Genomic DNA, 20,048 nt, shown 5'->3' on the forward strand with positions numbered 1-20,048 from the left:
ATAAGTTATAATTTATATATGAAGGTAGGCAGTGTACGCTACAAAAACAATTAAAAAAATAAAAAATCATGCGTTAAAAACAAAAAGAGATATTGCAGTAAAATAAGTTAAGTGTAAAAAAATTTTATCTGGTTTTCATCGCTTTGTAGATCGTAGCGGATATGTGCTGCGGAGCGACCGGTATTCATAAATGTTCCTAGCGAACAAGTTGCTCGTGCCGAAATTGTATTAATTTAAACCTTGTTATAGACGGAAAATTACCTTTTACTAGGCACATCAGCATTAGAAAGCTTTTAGCGTATTGAAGGGTATATTTCCTTCTAGAACTTTACTCACGCAGGGTAAAACCGTATCGAAATAATGGAGCCGCAATATTCTATAATACTGGTGCCCATTATGTATATACATAATATAGAGGGTGTATATTTATAGAAGGCAAAGTTAAACTACTTATGAATTTTTTTTCTTTTCATGACAACTTACACAAATACTCAGTACATTGATAACAATGCTTTTATAATGTTTCATAACATACAAATTTAAAGCTTAAAATTCAATTCACATTTCACTTTTCATATAATTCATTTTTCAATTTTTTAATACAATTTCCTACTTGCAAGTTTCAAAATTTCAAACCTAACCATATCTCTTTCTTCAATATACTGCGTACTTTGGCTGATACAAGAATTTTTCTTGTTTCGCATAACTTGCTTGTTGAGTTTTCATTTCATTTTTAACAACGACGTAGTTCAACCATTTTTAATTTGTAACGTGTTCTTTATAAATTTAAAGTTTATATGGTATTTGTAATATATTTCGGAATTATAAAATGTTTTTCAACATGATCTGTCAATCTTAAAAATATTTTTTGAAGAGCTGGATGTAACTTTTAACGAGTAAGTAATTAATATTAAAATTCATTCATTATTGTTAACTTTTGAATAGTTTAAGTTTGGATTAAAACAATATTGTAAAACAAATATTTTTCACTGTAGAGTCTCTAAAGATTGTAAGGCGAAACTAGTCAGACGAATTATAAATAAAATTTATTCAACCAGTTAAAGTACATTGAAACTTTTCTTTTCTCTTGACCATTCATTTCTCCACTGGTAACATGGATTATATCAATTTTAAGTCATACTTATGAACCATGATATATGGTTATATGAAACTATAACACAACAATTTTTATTGTATTAAAAAAAATACATAATTAATCGCATTCTATTTAAACTTAAGCAGGAGATTTTTTTCTTTAATCCCGTTAACACCTCGAACAATAAATTTATTTCCAGGATATGATTAAGGACTATTGAAACGACAATTATTTTTTCATACAATATGAAACATATGAACATATGAAAAAATAATTGTCGGTTCAATAGTCCTCAATCCTATCCTGGTAAAAAATTTATTGTTCGAGATTCTATTTAAAATACATCACTAACTTTTAATAATGTTTAGTACTTGAAATTAAAATGTTATTCATCATATTTCTATCAAGTTGAAGTGGTGATTATCTGAAACTTCATTTTATTTGATATCACTGAAAGAAGTTGAGGAAAGGTATAAACATTTTTATCAAAACTTATCGATGTAGTGATGTTACGCTTATTTATTGTAATTTTCGCCCTTGCCACACTGGCACAATGGTAATTCAATACGAACATGTGGGATAATCGGGATACGATTGTGCATCTGTTCGAATGGATGTTTTTAGACGTCGCAGATGAATACGAGCGGTTTTTGCGTAAAGGTTCTGGGGGTGTACAGGTAGAAATAAAGAAACGTCGATGTGCAATAAATAAAAGTTATTTATTCTCTATTTAATTTTTTAGTTGTCTCCTGTAAGCGAAAATAGACCATGGTGGGAACGTAGTTAACCCATCAGTTACAATTTTGGTACAAGATCTGGTGGAGAATCTGAATTTGCAGATATGACGAAAAGATGTAACGCAGTTGGAGTTAGGTAACAAATCAAGTTTTAGCTTTATTATTAGTGTAATTGTGTTCTTTTTAGAATTTGTGTTGATGTTGTTTTGAATCACATGACAGGAAATTGGGATCATGTAACAGGAACTGCTGGAAATGGTGCAGATTCATCAACAAAATGTTACCCTGCTGTCCCATATGATTCGACCTATTTTAATTCTGATTGTGCCATTTATGCCAGGTGATGCCAGATTATAATATCGCAGGATATAATAATATAACAAAATATATATATACAGGGTGTTTCGGTGACTCGGGGAACAAATGTAACCACATGTACTAGAGTGAAAATGATGACGATTCATGTAAAAAAAATTTGTAAAAGTAATCATATTGCAAAGATACAGGCCATCAAAGTTAGGAAATTTTAACACGTTTTTCTAAATATCTTAAACACTATTTATGGTAAAGCGTTGAAATTTGGTACAGTGTAAACTAATATCACGTAAAATCATTAGGCAATTTTTGAGTTGGATCGGTACGCGGGAACAATGCTATACAGAATGTTCCTAAAGTTTCTTTGCTCAGAACTTTTTTTTTATCATAACGTTACATTTATTTTTGCAGTTTCTAATAGTAAATTTAGTTTAGAAACTTTTATCACTCTTAGAGAATATTGATAAAATCCACCGTTTTCGTATTAAATGCAAAAATGTTAGACTCCAAATCCAATAACACTAAAAAAAAATAAATAAAAAATCTGAATTGGCAATGACAAGTGAAAATCGAACTGAGCTGTCATTACTATTATGTTTGCAACATGTCCAAGTGTAGATTTAGCTAAATCACATTTTTAATTTGTTTTAGTTGATTTAATAAAAGAATCCAAAAACAATAAATTAAAAATCAACAAAAAATAAACAAAAAACGACAACACTAACAGGAATAATAAAAAAAATACATAAAATAACAAGACAAGTAATAAAAAATACTAAAGAAAATGTTCAAAAACTTACATTTCTTTTTTTTTAGTGCTATTATTGAAATCGGAACCCAACATTTTTGCATTTAACACGAAAACGGTGATTTTTATCAATATTATCTAAGGGTAATAAATGTTTCTAAACTAAATTTACTATTAGAAACTGCAAAAATAAATGTAGGGTTATGATAGAATAAAAAAGTTCTGAGCAAACAAACTTTAGGAACAGCCTGTATAGCATTGTTCCCGAGGACCGAACCAACTAATAAATTGCCTAACGATTTTACATCACATTGATTTATACTGTACCAAATTTCAGCGCTTTACTGTAAATAGTGTTTAACACATTTGGAAAAATGTGTTAAACTTTCCTAACTTTGATGGCCTGTATCTTTGAAATTTGAAGAGTTTTACTAATTTTTTTTTACATGAATCGTCATCATTTTCACTCGAGTATATGTGACTAAATTTGTTCCCGGAGTCACCGAAACACCCTGTATATACAATAATATGAATATACAGTATGTCCCTGGATCGAGTTACAAAGAGGAAAAAAATTTTTGTTACTGATTTTTCAAACTTATCTCAGCATAAATAATGCGTCGGATATGTTCAAACTACTAAATCGCATGAATTTTATACTCTAACTATAAAAGCTAACTAATTATTCCAATTTTTATGTAAAAATTGGACTTTTTCTAAATTGAAAATTGAAATTGAAGTTCAATTTATGATATGTAACGATAGAAACCATAAAACTTACAACTTATGTTGGTGAGATTAAGTCTTTTCATGCGATGTTAACCGTGAAAGAGAGAATTTATTTAGTACTGTGCTATGGTACTAGTGAATCATGTTTTCGTGTAGTTATACAAAAATTCCAGCAAAAATATCCGGACACAAGAATATTTCATGCGGGGCTCGCAAACTGATGAAAAAAAATGTGGAAACGGGTTCTGTATTATCCATAAAGAGGCAGACAAAGAAACTAAATGAAGAAGACGCTGCTTTTCAGATAGCTTTTCAACAAATGATATTGTTTCTTCCCAACATTGTTGTTAATGGAGCGATGTAAATCCAATTACCCTTAAATTTTATACGGTCAATGTACTTTCAGCAAGACAGTTGCCCAGCTTACCATTCACACATTGTGTCAAATGGTTAAATTTACAATTTCGTCAAAAATGGATTGAACGAAATGGTCCTATTTGATGGCCAGCATGCAGTTCTGATTTTACAATTATGAATTTTTATTTTTGGGGATGATTGAAACAAATTGTTTACAGTGAACCATTATAAGATGATGCAGAACTATTAAAACTAAGAATAATTAAAGCGATAGAATCTCTACCACTGGCGGAAATTCGTACTTCTTATAAAGAATTTAGAACTCGTCTTCAAATGTGTGCCGAATTGGGAGGGAATTTGTTTGAATGAGGGTTTGTTCACTTACAAATAAATAATATTTATTACTTACATAGTGTGTTATTACATAAATTTACATTTAAAATATTTTATTCAATTAGCCATATTTTAATTTGATTTGTCCTTATATTTTTCACTAACATAAGTTGTAACTTTTATGGTTTCTATGGTTACATATTGTAAATTGAACTTGAAAAATTTGAAATTTAGGAAAAGTATAATTTTTACATACAAATGGGGTTAATTAGTTAACTTCTATAGTTAGAATATAAAGTTCGTTTAGTGGTTTGAACATATCCGACGCATTATTTATGATGAGATAAGTTTGAAAAATCAATAATAAATTTTTTTCCTCTTTGTAACTCGATCCGGGGACATACTGTATATTGTTTTTATATTAATTATAATTATTATTTTTTGTCTTAATTTTTTTCTTCACGCATTTGTTTCAATTTACAAAACCTTCTCTTGGCATAAAAATGAAATAATGTTATTCCAGACAAACAGAATCATTAATCTGTTTCTAGGAATTTCCGAAACATTTTTGTGTTGAACATGTTAACATTATTATTCGCTTTTCTACAAATTATGTAAAAATTTTGTTCACTTAAAAACGGCAAACACATCTTTAATAAAAGATAATAAAAAAGATTTTATTAAATTCATTTAATTCATTCATTATAAAATATGATCAAAATTAAGCCTGACCAAACTAAGAGAAAAAATTAAACACACCAGTTAGCTGGTCGCTCACTGCTAGTGAGGGTATGTGACTGCTAGTGACTAGTAATCTCGGTCCACGGTACTATACATTGAACTGTTATTTCATTTTTCTTAATTTTTGTCATAAATAATGAATAAATCGCAAATTTTTTAGTGTGGATTTACTTTACTATTAATCCCACATCATGGGAGTCACATTATGGTATAAGAATCGTGAAAAAATAAAACTATAAATTTCGTCATTTTTAATGCAATTTCTTGAAATTCTGGTCTGGGTTATCTCAGATATATTATCAAAGGTATTATATACGCTAGATGTTAACCGACAGTGCAGAGGGTTCCTTGGTATAGAACGATGCCGTTTGTATCACGATACTTCTTTACGCTTATTGTAAGGTTGAGACTGGGTCACGCGCTGTATATCGCGTGAAGTTTACAAAGTTTATTAAAGTTTAAAACAAATTTTCTTACTTTATATAGAAGATTTTCCTACGGTTTTTTCTTTTCTTCTAACTTTAATTTTAAATAATCCGTAATTTCCATAATTATGGTAACTCACAAAACTATAAATTTATTCTTATTTAAGAAAGTGAAATATAAACACAAATAAATTAGGATTGTATCCCGAGATCCTTCTGGTCGCGATGTTACCAGGATACTGAAGCGTTCCGGGATGCATAAGAGCACTCTGGGTATCGGTACTGCACACGAATTTAACCATAGAAAATTGGGTAGAGGGGAAATCAAGTCAATAAATCACCTCAGTAAATCAAAAAAGAATTTTTATTACACTTTATATATCAGAAAGTGTTCATTTTAAACTAATTAATTTTAATTTATTTCACAATAATATATGATTAAAACTCATTACATCTTGAAGAAAAGAGGGAAAGAAAGAGAAACTCTCAGTGGGAATGATAATTTAAAGTGAAAATTTTCCTTGAATTCGGGAAGATCTTCATCAAGCGTGTCTTTATTACATTCGACGGTTTATTTGAATTAATAAACGTATTACATAGAACGTAGAGGTTGCGAGAATTCAAGGAGTTTTGCAGTTCTCTTAAACGTTTATATATTGTTTAATTCAGACCACTTTTTCCTCTGTAAATATTCTATATTAAACGGTTAGAGACGTTTCGGGATCAACTCCCATCTTCAGTCAACAACTTTGTTACTCTTAATCACAATCATATCTACAAAAAACCACAACAAAACCATGAAAAACTCGGTGACAAATAAAGACTCCTTGGGAACAATGAAATAGTTATTTACGATACAAATGCGGAAAGGCTCGCTTTTCACATGAGCACGCTAGTTTGCAAAACGAACGACCGAAGGGAGTGAGTTCTGCATTTGCATGCGAATGCTGGAAAAATCCTTTGCGCATGAGTATTGTACAATATTTTTTGTAACGAATAAAACGTCCCTGTGTGACTATATGAGTTGCATGTGGGGTTTTTGACAGGAAACAATCAACCGAAATTCAAAACGTCAATATTGATTTTATTGATTGCAAATTGATTTTTATAGATTTTTTTAAATATTTTAAAACTGTGTTATCTGCACACGAATGTAGAAAACGTTCTTATTAACCTTTTATTATAAACATGCACATTTGGTCATTAAATATTCCTGTTAGTTGCGGTAACAAAAAGCATTTGTGCGGGAAAACGCGTTTCCCGCACGTCCTCTCTGTGCGGGAAATAGGTATCTAGATGCTATGAGTACAAAAACTTTATTTTTTATTACAAGATCAGTGCAACATGTTTCGAGATTCAAAATCTCTCCATCAGGCACGACTAGAAACACAAAATTAAAGCAAGAAAATTGTTATACATAAATTTAATTTTGTTTAGTTACCGTCAATTATAGGCATTACTCAAATTTAAAGGCCTTACGGGTAAGTTAGTTTAGTTAAAAATATTCTAAAACAAAGTAAAGACACGTGTTATGTTAAAGGAATCGAGAAAAATGGCCACTTACTTTTTATCGTTAAAAAAACTGGTTTTTATAGAAATTGAAATTAATTGAACTGCTTAAAATCTGAAAGGAGAAAATTTATTTAGTATAGTTGGAAAAATTAATTAAGAGTTGCATAAACTTACAGAAGAAATTTTTTATAAAATTATCGAAAAATTAAAGTTTTATTCTTAGGAGTCCATCTGCCACGTGAAGAAATTTGAGGTGGACCAGGTGGACTGAAGGAGATAAAATTTTGGGAAAAGTCCTGCGCCGGAAAAGTAAAATGGAAGTGGAGGGGGAGGTTAAATTTTAAATGAATTTTAAAAATTGGTGGGTATTATTAAGCTCTGTTGTGTCATTTAGAAGTTTGTTATTGTGATTGTTTAAATAAATATGCAACTCTTCAAGAAGGTCCATTTCTCTCGATTTCCCCACATTTAAAAGTAATTTAACATTATTAAATTCTATTTCATGTTTTTGTTCATTGATATGTTTCTAAACTGCAGATGAGGTTTTGCTTAGGTGTTTTTTAAAACGTTTTTTCAGTCTGACCAATATAAATTTTATCGCAATCTGGACATTTGATTTCATAAATACCACTCAGCTCCTTTTTGTTAAATTGATGTTTATTGTTAAAAAGGTGTTTATGAATGCTGTTTTGAGAGGCAAAGGCAGGGGCAAGGCCAAATTTCAACAAGTTATGTTTAACGGGGTTAACAATAGATGGGTGGTAAGGTAAGGCAATATATTTCGTTTTGGACTTAATGTGAGGATAGATTAATTTAGTAATTTGTGAGTTGTGTACTTTATAGTAAATGTTTTGTAAATCTTTTATAGAAAAACCATTATTGAGTCCTAGTTTTAAAATCTTTTTTATTTCAAGGTTGAGGTTGTCATTGTTTAAAGGAACGTTATAAATTCTATTGAAAAAGAAGTGAAAACTGGCAAATTTATGTTGATCACAAGAATAGGAATTTTTTGGTATTACACAATCTGTGGTAGTGGGTTTTCTAAAAACATTGAAGTTGATAATATTTTCCTCAACGTTTCTAGAAGCCTCCAAACCTAGGAAATTAACTTTATAATTATTTTCTTTTTCGAGGGCAAATTCTAAATCATCCACGTATCTCTCATAGAAAGCAATATCCTTATTGAAAAAATGGTTTTTATCTGAAAATAGTTCTTTTTCAAATTCATTAACATAAATACCTGAAACAATACCTAAAATAGGTGAGCCCATAGGCAAACCGTCTTTCATTTTGTAAAATTTATTGTTAAAGGTAAAAAAGTTCTGACCACATACAATCTCTAAAAGACCAATGAAACTACTAATTTCTAATATGTTTAATTTATTGATATCCTGTGAACTGATCAAGTATTTTTTGACGATAGATAATGTTTTATCGATTGGAACGTTAAAGTATAAATTTTTTATGTCGAAAGAAATTAGTTTACTAAGGTTTTTAATTTTGAAGTTCTTTAGTTTATTTATTAGATCCGTAGAATTTTTGATTGTGTGTGTGAAGTTGTTGTGAAAATGTTTATAAAGGAAGTTTTGGATTAGTTTAGAAATTTTATTGGTTGGAGTGTTATAATAATAATAATAATAATAACTATAAACTTTACTAGAATGGCATTTCACAAAATAACAATATAAATGTAACTAGTTGGCAAGGGTGAAGTTAAGAGAATCGTCTTCTCTTCCACTCAACCCTGCCATAAAAATAAACAAAATATAATAATAATAAAAAAAAACAAAAAGAAAACAAAACTAAACTAAGTACAAAAAAAATAATGGTGAGCTACTACACCAATTAAAAATAAACGAAAGAAAAAAAATTTTTTGAAATAATAATATAATTGCATAAAAAGCAAAACCATATCATCGCATTCCACGTGTCCCGCCCTGTATATGATCACACTGTTCTCCATATAAATATTTTTTGATCTTTACTTTAAACGCCGGCAAGCTCAACATTTTCAATGATTGGGGTAAACTATTATAAAATTTCGGTAAGTTGTAAGAGAATGATCGCTCAAATAATGTAGTCACATGCAGCGGTGGTGTCACAATACCCTTGCTTCAACATTTAAGCTATGGACATCAGTGCGGAATTTAATCTTATCATACAAATAAGATGGACATTTAAGCAACAGTAACTTATGAAAAAATGAAACCATATGGTATATACGACGGTTAAATATATTCAGCCACCCAAGATCGATCAGCCTGTGTGAGACATTTCACCCTCGTCGAAGCCCGAAAATCATTCGGAGACATGAATTCTGAACACGCTGAATCCTTTGTGATGTTTTTAAGTTCAGACAACTATGATATACTGTATCATAAAAGTTAAAATGGCTCAGCACTAAAGAATCGCAAAGCATAACCTTTGTGCTGCGTTTTAAAATATTCCTCATGCTGTATATGAGCTTCAAAGCAGCAAATGAGATTTTTGTGTTGTTCAGGATGTGCTTTTCGAACCTAAGATTCGAGTCGAGCTGTAATCCTAAATTTCTAGCACACTCCTTAACACCAATACATTCCCCACCAATGTTGATTTTAAAATTTTCTGCAATAGAGTCTCGTGCACTCCGCCTGCCAAAGAGCATAACCACTGATTTATTTGAATTTACCCGTAACGAGTGTTTAGTGGGTACATCTATCAAATTATTGATGTCCTCGATTGTGCTCAATTTAACTTGAGCAGTGGCCATGTAGGCAGGAACGATAGATAAATTTGGGAATCATCCGCATAAAAATGTGACTCTGAATATTTCGAAACTGTCGACAGATTAGAGGTGTAGATACAAAATAGTAGAGGTCCCAAGATAGAACCCTGTGGCACTCCTGATTTCAAGCCTCGCAGTTCAGATCTCCGAACACCCAATTTAACGGCTTGTTGTCTGTCTGACACATAACTATCAATCATGCTTACAGCAGAATCATTGAACCCAATGAAGGATAAGATAGCTGATAACATTCTATGATTGACAGTACCAAAGGCCCTACTGTAGTCTAGCAAAACTAATCCAGTAAGCCTATTTTGATCCGCCGCAAACAATATGTCATCAACTATATGCGTTAATGCTGTATCGCAACTGTAGTTAGCACGAAATCCAGACTGTGTCCTAGGCAAAATATTATGCTTATCGACAAATTCCCGAATTTGGTCGTTCATAATTATTTCTAATACTTTAGACAAAACAGGTAAAATACTAATTGGTCGCAGGTCCGAAAATGTCGTAGGATTTTTAATCTTTGGCAAAGGTGTTACCAAAGATTTCTTCCAACATTTTGGAAAGATTGACCTCGATAAGCATATATTAATAATATGTGTGACGTAAGGAATGATGAAGGGACAACAGTAATGTATCATCACAACTGAGAGTTCATCATATCCCACACAGCCAGATTTGATATTCAATAAATGGAAAAAAAAATATATCAGTTCATGATCAGTAAGGTCATGAAGAGACTCAAGTGATAAAACAGAAACATTAACACAAGATGTAACCACAACATCAATAAGCGTCTCAGTAGCAGGTGTAATGCGAGTTGGTTCATTAACAAGCTGCAGCAAACCATAACCTTCAAGTATCTCTGAAAAACCAACTGCGTGACCATGACTGGGATTCATCAAATCAATAGTAATATTTCCAGCACATATCAACTCATCACACTGTGGAATGAGCAAAGATAAAGTTTCATCAAACGTATCAAAAAATTCACTACAAGCCCAGCAAGGAGGCCTATACAATGCACCAATACAGTACCTGATATTTTTAAAAATGACTGAAATCCACAACTGTTCCAAATGCTCAAAACTGGGATCACCAAGTCTATGAAACTTATAATTAGTTTTAATGTATATACCAACACCACCGCCACGTTTGCTTGTAATTCTACGTTGGTGAATAAAATAATAATTTGGAATGTGACACGCTGTCAGCATAAAATCATCTGATATCCAAGTTTCAGATACTAATACAACATCAAAATCTTGTTCTAACACAAAGTCCGAAAATATAGAAAACCCCGACAGTAATGATCTGATATTCATATTGGCAAACTTAATCATAAGACAAGGCAGAACACTTTAGGAAAGCAATAAATATAACAAAGAGTAAACAGCAATAAAATGCACAATCTAAATGCACTAATTAAACTAATTAATTAAACTGTTCAATTATGTAAGTACCAAGTAAGAACAAAAAATTACTTTTCAAAAAATTAATTTTCATTACTAATTTGCATTACATTCTTTTCTATGCAATCATCTGGACAGCGCTCCATACCCACTATACGAATACTCGTGCGACGAGAATACTGCTCGAGCGAGTCACATCATTCAATCTTCTGCTGGAACCGACTGTTGTCTTTGTCCAACTGGCCCACCTTCTCTTCAAGTTTTGAGATTTTTTGGTCAAAAACTCTATGATTACTAATAATTGGTCTTATGCTATTTTTCGGGTTTATGTGTAGTTTAATTAGACTTTTTAAGGAAGAAATGAGTGGGTTCATTTCTAGAGCGTTATATGAATTAATGTTGAATTTAGACAAATAGGTTGAATTTTCTCTTAAGTATTTTCTGAGTTATTATTTTAATTACTAAAGGTATTGGTAGGATTATTTTTGATTTCGATGATGTTGTCCATGAAGAAGTCTAAAGTTTTATCAATGTAAGTTATTTTATCTAGAATGACCGTGCCCGCACCCTTGCCTCCTATTGTTATAGTTAAATTGTTGGTTTTAACTTTTTCTTTAAATTTATTGATATGATTAAGAGTAGCTGAATGGTTTACATTTAAAGAATTAGGAGTTTTATAGACATCACCAATCAATTGATGGTTTTCAGAAAAAAATGAAATTGTAATTTTATTGCGAATTCGATAGGTTTAATTTTATTAGGGAGTGCAAATTTGTGTCAAAGATTTAGTAAATCCATATCTTTTTTATCAAAGGTGAAATTACTAACATTAGTGTAACGTGGGACGAAACTCATGTTATCCATATCAGTCAATTTTATGGACAACATAGATTTGGCTATATCGAATTTTTTTAAAATAAAAGATTTTTCATTTAAAGGAGGCCTATTTTTATTGTTACGTAACATTTTTTATCAGTAATAACATTGGTGAAAGCTTTTTTGGGGTTGTGATTATTTTTATTATTATTGTTTCTGTCCTTCACTAACCTATTTAGTTTTCTATTTTTCTTTTCCTTGTTTTCCATGGTTTTGAAGAAGATTTCGTCTTCTATCTTCTTGTTTAATTCTTCGATTTCAATGAAGTATAATTGTTCTTGTAAAATTCGATGTAGGAACTTTAGGATGGTGTCATGTTTTGTGAGAAGTTTGTATTGTAATTTGTAAATATGTAAATATTTATTGTATTATATATTGTATTTATAAATAATGTAGTGTTTGGCCACTTTGATTACATTATTTGACCAATAATATCTAGTCTTTGACCGTAAAACCGTAAATGTTTGACCGATTCTTAATATAATATTCATTTTCATTATTTTTCCATACTATTTTGTTCACAAAAATATGTTTATTTTTTATACTTTTCACCCAAATTTTGTGTTTTCCAACTAGGTTTTTGTAACGGGAATGCCGAGTGAAACAATCATTCAACCAGTAGTTTTTCTTCATCAAAATTTAAAAATGTTGGTGGGCCCATTTTCCTCTACATTGGTGTTTTTCCTTTTTCTTTGTAAATAAGAATTGATTTTGGTACATTAAACATCTTGGCTGCTTTTTCATAACATAAACCCCTACTTCTTGCATCGAGAGCCTTTTGAAGATCTTCTTCACTATATTTAAACTTAGACTTCGTTGTCATATTAGTACTGATTAATGCACTCCAATAATATACAACCAATCAGAGTAACGATCGTTTAAAATTTCGACCAATAACGTGCTTTTTAAGTGGATAAAAGTTACCTAGGTTTTTCAACTGAATAAATCACACGTGATATTTTATAACTGATTAAAACGCGACTACCATATATATACTTTTGTTTACGTCACATTTTTGACAACTATAATTAAGTCAAAAATAGTTAATAAATAATTAAAAATTGTTGATAAATTGTGCAATTGTCGTGTATTAATCTCCCTAAAATACGCTCGAGCTTGATTTTAAATCAGAATAATTTTATTTTTAATTCACTCAAGTTTTGTTACCCTTTGGAAATAACTCTAAATCAAAATCAAAAGATAAAATCGCTCCAGCTAAAGCTGTCGCGATTTTATCATGCTTTTGATTTCGAGTTATTTCCATGGTAACAAAACTTTCGTGTAAAAATAAAATTATCCGTTTAAAAGTCAAGCTCTTGTGTATTTACCCCCGATTAATGCACTCCAATAATATACAACCAATCAGAGTAACGATCGTTTAAAATTTCGACCAATAACGTGCTTTTTAAGTGGATAAAAGTTACCTAGGTTTTTCAACTGAATAAATCACACGTGATATTTTATAACTGATAAAAACGCGACTACCATATATATACTTTTGTTTACCTGTCACATTTTTGACAACTATAATTAAGTCAAAAATACTTAATAAATAATTAAAAATTGTCGATAAATTGTGCAATTGTGGTGTATTAATCTCCCTAAAATACGCTCGAGCTTGATTTTAAATCAGGATAATTTTATTTTTAATTCACTCAAGTTTTGTTACCCTTTGGAAATAACTCTCAATCAAAATCAAAAGATAAAATCGCTCCAGCTAAAGCTGTCGCGATTTTATCATGCTTTTGATTTCGAGTTATTTCCGTGGTAACAAAACTTTCGTGTAAAAATAAAATTATCCGATTAAAAGTCAAGCTCTTGTGTATTTACCCCCGATTAATGCACTCCAATAATATACAACCAATCAGAGTAACGGCCGTTTAAAATTTCGACCAATAACGTAATTTTTTATGTGGATAAAAGTTACCTAGGTTTTGCAACTGAATAAATCATACGTGATATTTTATAACTGATAAAAACGCGACTACCATATATATACTTTTGTTTACCTGTCACATTTTTGACAACTATAATTAAGTCAAAAATACTTAATAAATAATTAAAAATTGTCGATAAATTGTGCAATTGTGGTGTATTAATCTCCCTAAAATACGCTCGAGCTTGATTTTAAATCAGGATAATTTTATTTTTAATTCACTCAAGTTTTGTTACCCTTTGGAAATAACTCTCAATCAAAATCAAAAGATAAAATCGCTCCAGCTAAAGCTGTCGCGATTTTATCATGCTTTTGATTTCGAGTTATTTTCGTGGTAACAAAACTTTGGTGTAAAAATAAAATTATCCGATTAAAAGTCAAGCTCTTGTGTATTTACCCCCGAAAAAAAGTTAACCTGATTCATATTTGCTAAATTTTCCATATAGTTTTTCAATTTTTTGATAATAACTGACCACTATAAGAGTCAGTGTTTGACCAACCTTTTATCCTCCAATTTTACAGATTGATTACTGCTTAAGTGTGTTCAATTACTTTTATTGTTATAGAAAAGGTTTAAAAAAATAAAAAAACATTTACACTTTTTATATTTTTTATTAGGCTTAACTATTTATAAAATTAAAAATCGGTTAAAAAACTCAGTGTTTGCCCTGTTTGTGTACTATAAATGACCAAAAGAAGAATCAGTAATTGACCGCATATTTAAACTGATTGTATCTTACTTTTAAAGTATAAAAGTTTTGGTCAAATACTAAACAATTTAAACGGAAAGATATAAATTTTAAAAATAGGTATTACACATTTTTCCATTTCATTAATCAAATATAAATACTTGTGAGATTATACAACAACCAATTCGTCTAGTATTTGATCGTTTGGTCAAATACTAATTTTTAATTAAATTTAGAACTACTAGTCTTTGACCGCCTTTATTTTCACAAATAATTAATTAAAGCGGTAATTTTTTAATATAACCAATAGAAAACATTATTAGATCACTGGCAAACAAAAAAAACACTATACATGCAAAAACTTCTGAATAGTACTACCCAAAGCCTACTAGGTATTTCTAGTAACAAAGCCTACTAGAAATACAGGCCGCCGTGTCGTAGGGTAATAAACGCTACGGTCCAACCCGCTCAACGGTTTAAACGCAACTGAGCGTTCCTTCCAAACCGAGTGTAATTCCACAGAAGCTACTCATTGTTCTGTGGTAATTCTTCGAGATTCAATCGTCCCCTCCACTATACGACGGCCTGTATGTCTAGTAGGCTTTGTACTACCTTGTTTGGGCGAATTTCTAAACATAAAAATTACCCTTTTTAGCACGATGTGAATAGGCCGGCAGTTAGCGCAAATTAAACAACAAGAAACTCAAGAACGGTATGGTCGTAGACTTTTTGCGTAGTAGGGGGTGAAGAAGAGACCGGTGGCTATTTATGGACAGATTTATTTTTTTTTAGATATTCCTTAGATCCTTATTTTTTACATTTTTTTACAAGAACGGTCAATTACTGGCGTTTTACCCTAATGGACAAACGATTTCATTAAGTAGCTCTAACTTTAGAACGTTAATATCAACCGAAAACATGAATTGTCCTTTGTCCAAGATGTACAGGGTGGGCAAATTTGGGTGTTATTATAGGCTATCTCAGAAACTACAAGAGATACGAAAAAAGTAGGTGCCATGTCCCGGTCTATTTTTTCGAGACTAACCCAATCCCGCAAACACCAAACCTCTATCTTCTTTTGTTTTTAAGTTATAGCTAAAAAGTCAAACTTTTGTGATTTCAAAAAATGCTCATATTTCATTTATTTTTGAAATTAGAGAAATGGGGTGGATATGTTCTTAAGACACTTTTTTAACTAGAATATACTACCGATGAAAAATTTTAAAAATATTTGTTGATTTTTGAGATACAACACAAAGTTGTCTTGTACCATTGTGCAGGATAAAGTTGGTTTTATACCAACGAATAAAAACTTTGAATTAGTTGATTTAAATTTCTCAGTGTCTTATCCCTGACTTTGTTCACCAATAAAAAATGATTTGTAGATAAAGTTTGTTTATTAAAAATACAAGAAACGTATTAATTAATGAATAATTAAATATGAACAACAACTTCGGGAACTGAACAGTCACAGACTGTGTCATCTTCTTCTACTAAACTTACTGGTTGTAAGTATATTCCCAGTTTTCCCCAACCATGAGATTTAGAAGTTTTTTCATATTAGCAACCATTTCTTTTGAAATTGGGTGAGATAGAGGAAGATTAGGGATCATAAGCTGGGCAGCGGACTTTCCATTGAAATAATGTTTATATGGAATATGGAGCCTTATCTATCATTTTCAAAGAATCGTTTTTTAATTTTATCGCTTTATGTATTTAAAGATAATGAGGAATTTTTAAGCGGGAAAGTCGTTTCGAAAAATTCATGAATGAAATGATCAGTAAACTCACGTTACTATAGTAACTAACAAGGGAAGTATCAGAACTGTCCCTCACCGATTTTGTTGAAATTTGGTACAGCGATAGTATGGCTAAAAATAAGGTTCACGTATTTTTTTATACGTGCTAATAAAGCCCCTGGGGCGAGTTATAAGGGTTGGAAATCGGAGCGAAATATATATATTCGCTTATAGGCTGAAAACGAAAACAGCTATCGAAACGTACACTGATATTCATTTTCAAAGAGCTTTCCATTGATATATCACACATATATCTGAGGGCTTCAGGGGGTAAACTAGTAGTAAACCCCTAGTTTTTTGGAATATCTTAAAAACTACCCTGTCGATTTTGGCGATATTATGTATGCTTATAGTACGTTTAAAAATATTAATGACGTGTTTTTTCTTATTTGCCTCTGACCATCCCCTGCAAAGTTACGGGGTACGCTAGATAACACCTTTCCTTAAGACTAATGTGATAAACTGTTACACTTTTGAACAATATTTTGAAGAAAACCATTAATTAGATGTAAATTAAGATTTAGACAGTAAAATGAACCCTATACGATATTAAGGGTTAACTAACCTAACCCCAAAAATAATTTTTTTTTCGGAAAATTGTTTGTCGATTTTGGTGCAATTTACCACGATGATTTTTTTATACGTTAGGTAGTACTATTGTAAGAACTTACAAGGGTTAGAAGTTTGGGGTAGAAAATATATTTTCGCTAATAACTTTCATACTCCTACAGAAAAAGCTTTTTTATTCTTATTCTATTTAAATAACACAAAAGTTAGGATAATTATATAAATATTTATTAATAATGAGTTAAAAAGTAACTGACAAAAGAATGGTTGACTATCACAAATTGTATTCTATATTGTTAGTTTAGTTTTTTTTAAATTTATTTTTATTTAACACGTTCAACCCCGAGCTCGAAATGGCCATTCGGCCCCTGGGACCACGGATTAGAAATAATATTATTAAATAAATATTTTTTTTATAGTGTATTATTTTATTTTTACCCTTATTTTTCCTTTTTTACCGATTTTTTGTATTTTTTTTTTTAGTGCCCACCAGTGGGCTCGTTGTCCCACGATGAAATTTACATCGTAGGACCGAATGCCTACCGGTGGGCACACATTTTATTTTTCGTTTGTTTCAGATTCTAAGCAATAATAGCACGAAGAAGAGCTCTTACAGAAGCAGAATTGGCCTTCGAAGCGGAAAATTTGACTGATTTTGATGCTTCAGATTTCTCCGATGACTCCATTGCAGACCCTACTTTCTCCCAAAATCAAAGCTCCAGTTCTAGTGGAGATGAAGGAGATAAAGAAGTTAAATCATCGGATGTTGAGAACGAGGACGAAGCTGCTGAAGTTGTTCCTTTAGCTGATATTTTACCAGAGAGGAGGTGGGAACCTGTGGCAGGAGACAGAAAGACATTTCCTTTTTCTGCTGTAAAGACAGGTGTTCCTACAGATCTTATACAGAAACTTCATGGAGCATCTCCTGTAGTATATTTTGTGCATTTCATAGACGATGATGTAATATCGGTGTTGGTAGAAGAAACTAATAGATATGCTGCACAGAAAAATGCAACAGGAGCTGGAACTCCCAGACTCAATAAATGGACTAACACTGATCCTGCAGAGATGCGAAAATTTCTAGGCATCGTCATTTGGATGGGACTAATGCATTTGCCTAAACTAAGAGACTACTGGTGCACGAAAAGAATGTATGAAAACGGAATTCGAAAAGTAATGAGCTGCAATAGATTTGAGTTGTTGCTGATGATGTTTCATTTATCAAATAATGAGGAACTCATAAACCCAGAAGACAGGCTTCACAAAATTTCAAAATTTTTGAATATGCTCGAAAAAAATTTCAAGGAATCCTATTATCCCGAAGAAGAAGTGTGTATTGACGAAAGCAACGTCCCATTTCGGGGACGTATATACTTTCAACAATATCTTCCTAACAAAAGATACAAATACGGCATAAAAGTTTTCAAACTTTGTGTCAATGGAGGATACACTTGGTCGTTCAAAGTCTACACAGGAAAAGAGCGAGTACAAGAAATATCTGTTTCCGAGAAAATTGTGAAAGAACTAATGAATGGACTACTGGATACAGGTAGAACTCTGTATACAGACAATTGGTATACAAGCGTCTCGCTTTCTGAAAACCTAATCCAGCGGCAAACACATCTGGTCGGAACCCTAAGATCTAATAGAAAAAATAATCCCCCAGATGTGGTGAAAGCAAAATTGAGAAGAGGTGAAGTCGTAGCCCAACAAAATCAAAATAAAACCGTAGTCTGCAAATGGAAAGACAAACGCGATGTTTTGATGCTGTCTACCAAACATGATGACTCCATGGTTACAGTACATCGAAGGGGACAAGATGTTCATAAACCTACAATGGTGGTTGAATATAACAAAGGGAAGGCTTTTGTTGACCACTCCGACCAGATGGCAGCATATGCACCATATGTGAGAAGAACTGTCAAGTGGTATAAAAGACTGGTTTTTCATTTTATCACATCGACCGCTATGGTAAATGCTTTGCATTTGTACAACAAAGTAAACAACAAGAGAATGGGCATCACGGAATTCAAAGAAGCTATCGTCGAAGCTCTAGTTTACCAAGATGATAATCCTAGAGTATCAAGACCTTCCAGTTCCAAGCCAAGACACTTCCTGAAAGAATATGAGTGTCAAAAAAGGGTTACCAGAAAAAGGTGCAATCCGTGTTATAAAACTATGTCCCAACGACGAGATCCAGCGTATGCCCGTAAAAACGCGAAAAAAATCAATACATATTGTGATTCGTGTGAACTACCAATGTGCCTGGAATGCTTCCAGAAGCATTTAGAAACTGTTTCTTTAGAATAAGCCAAATAAGCTCTTTTACTGTTTTTATAAGAATATAATTTTATTATTGTTGTGCCTTTGAAATATTGCACAAACGTAAATGAAAATATATTCTAATATAGAAAACGACTACAAACTAATAAACTGAACAGTTTTCGAAATCGAAAAATCGAAATAATGTAAATAAAAAAAAATAATGTAAATGAAAACTTGAAAACTTATTATAGTTTGAAAGACTGAAAATGCTCACCGGTGGGCACATGGGGCTGAATGTGTTAAAAGGGGTTTTAGGGGTTAAAATTTTAGGGGTTAAAACCGTGGTCCAGTCGGTGTCATCGACAACACATAGCTACACAATTCAACCCATCATATCTGGAAATGGAAAGCTACTTTCTCCTCTTTTCATTGTTTTAAAAGAATCCTCTGGTACGTTTGGACCGAGGGTAATAAATACAATGTTCAAAGCAGATAACATATTCGTTTTGGCAAACTGACTTCAAAGTCCGGTAAACTGACTTCTGCTCATATGAAAAATTGGCTACAAAATGTCTATTTCCCAAACACCGGACCCAAATCATTACTATTACTAGATTCTTGTAGACAATAGGTCAAATTCAACCCCTTTATGTATTTGGTTTTAGAATATGGGAAAATTTCATTAGAAGATTTTCTGATCAAGTTATTCTCTACCAGTACGATGTCAATTTGCATCAGTGA

The 20,048-nt window shown here is 31.5% G+C and overlaps 2 protein-coding genes across 2 annotated transcripts in view; one reads left to right on the forward strand and one right to left on the reverse strand.

The window, feature by feature from the left end:
* The window catches only part of LOC111421492 (ras-related and estrogen-regulated growth inhibitor-like), a 63,922-nt gene extending 58,132 nt beyond the window's left edge, over positions 1-5,790 (reverse strand). Inside the window, exon 1 of the mRNA XM_071201199.1 lies at positions 5,534-5,790. The gene's annotated coding sequence lies outside the window, so the exon portion shown is untranslated. The remainder of the gene's footprint in view (positions 1-5,533) is intronic.
* Positions 1,938-19,352, forward strand: LOC111423109 (piggyBac transposable element-derived protein 4-like). The gene is made up of 3 exons (XM_071201202.1): positions 1,938-1,969; positions 2,021-2,112; positions 17,638-19,352. Exons 1-3 carry the CDS (start codon positions 1,938-1,940, stop codon positions 19,350-19,352), a joined length of 1,839 nt encoding a protein of 612 aa, XP_071057303.1.
* The last annotated feature ends 696 nt before the right edge of the window (positions 19,353-20,048 follow it).

Source organism: Onthophagus taurus, unplaced genomic scaffold, assembly GCF_036711975.1.
Source record: "Onthophagus taurus isolate NC unplaced genomic scaffold, IU_Otau_3.0 ScKx7SY_20, whole genome shotgun sequence".
Classification (NCBI taxonomy): Eukaryota; Metazoa; Arthropoda; class Insecta; order Coleoptera; family Scarabaeidae; genus Onthophagus; species Onthophagus taurus.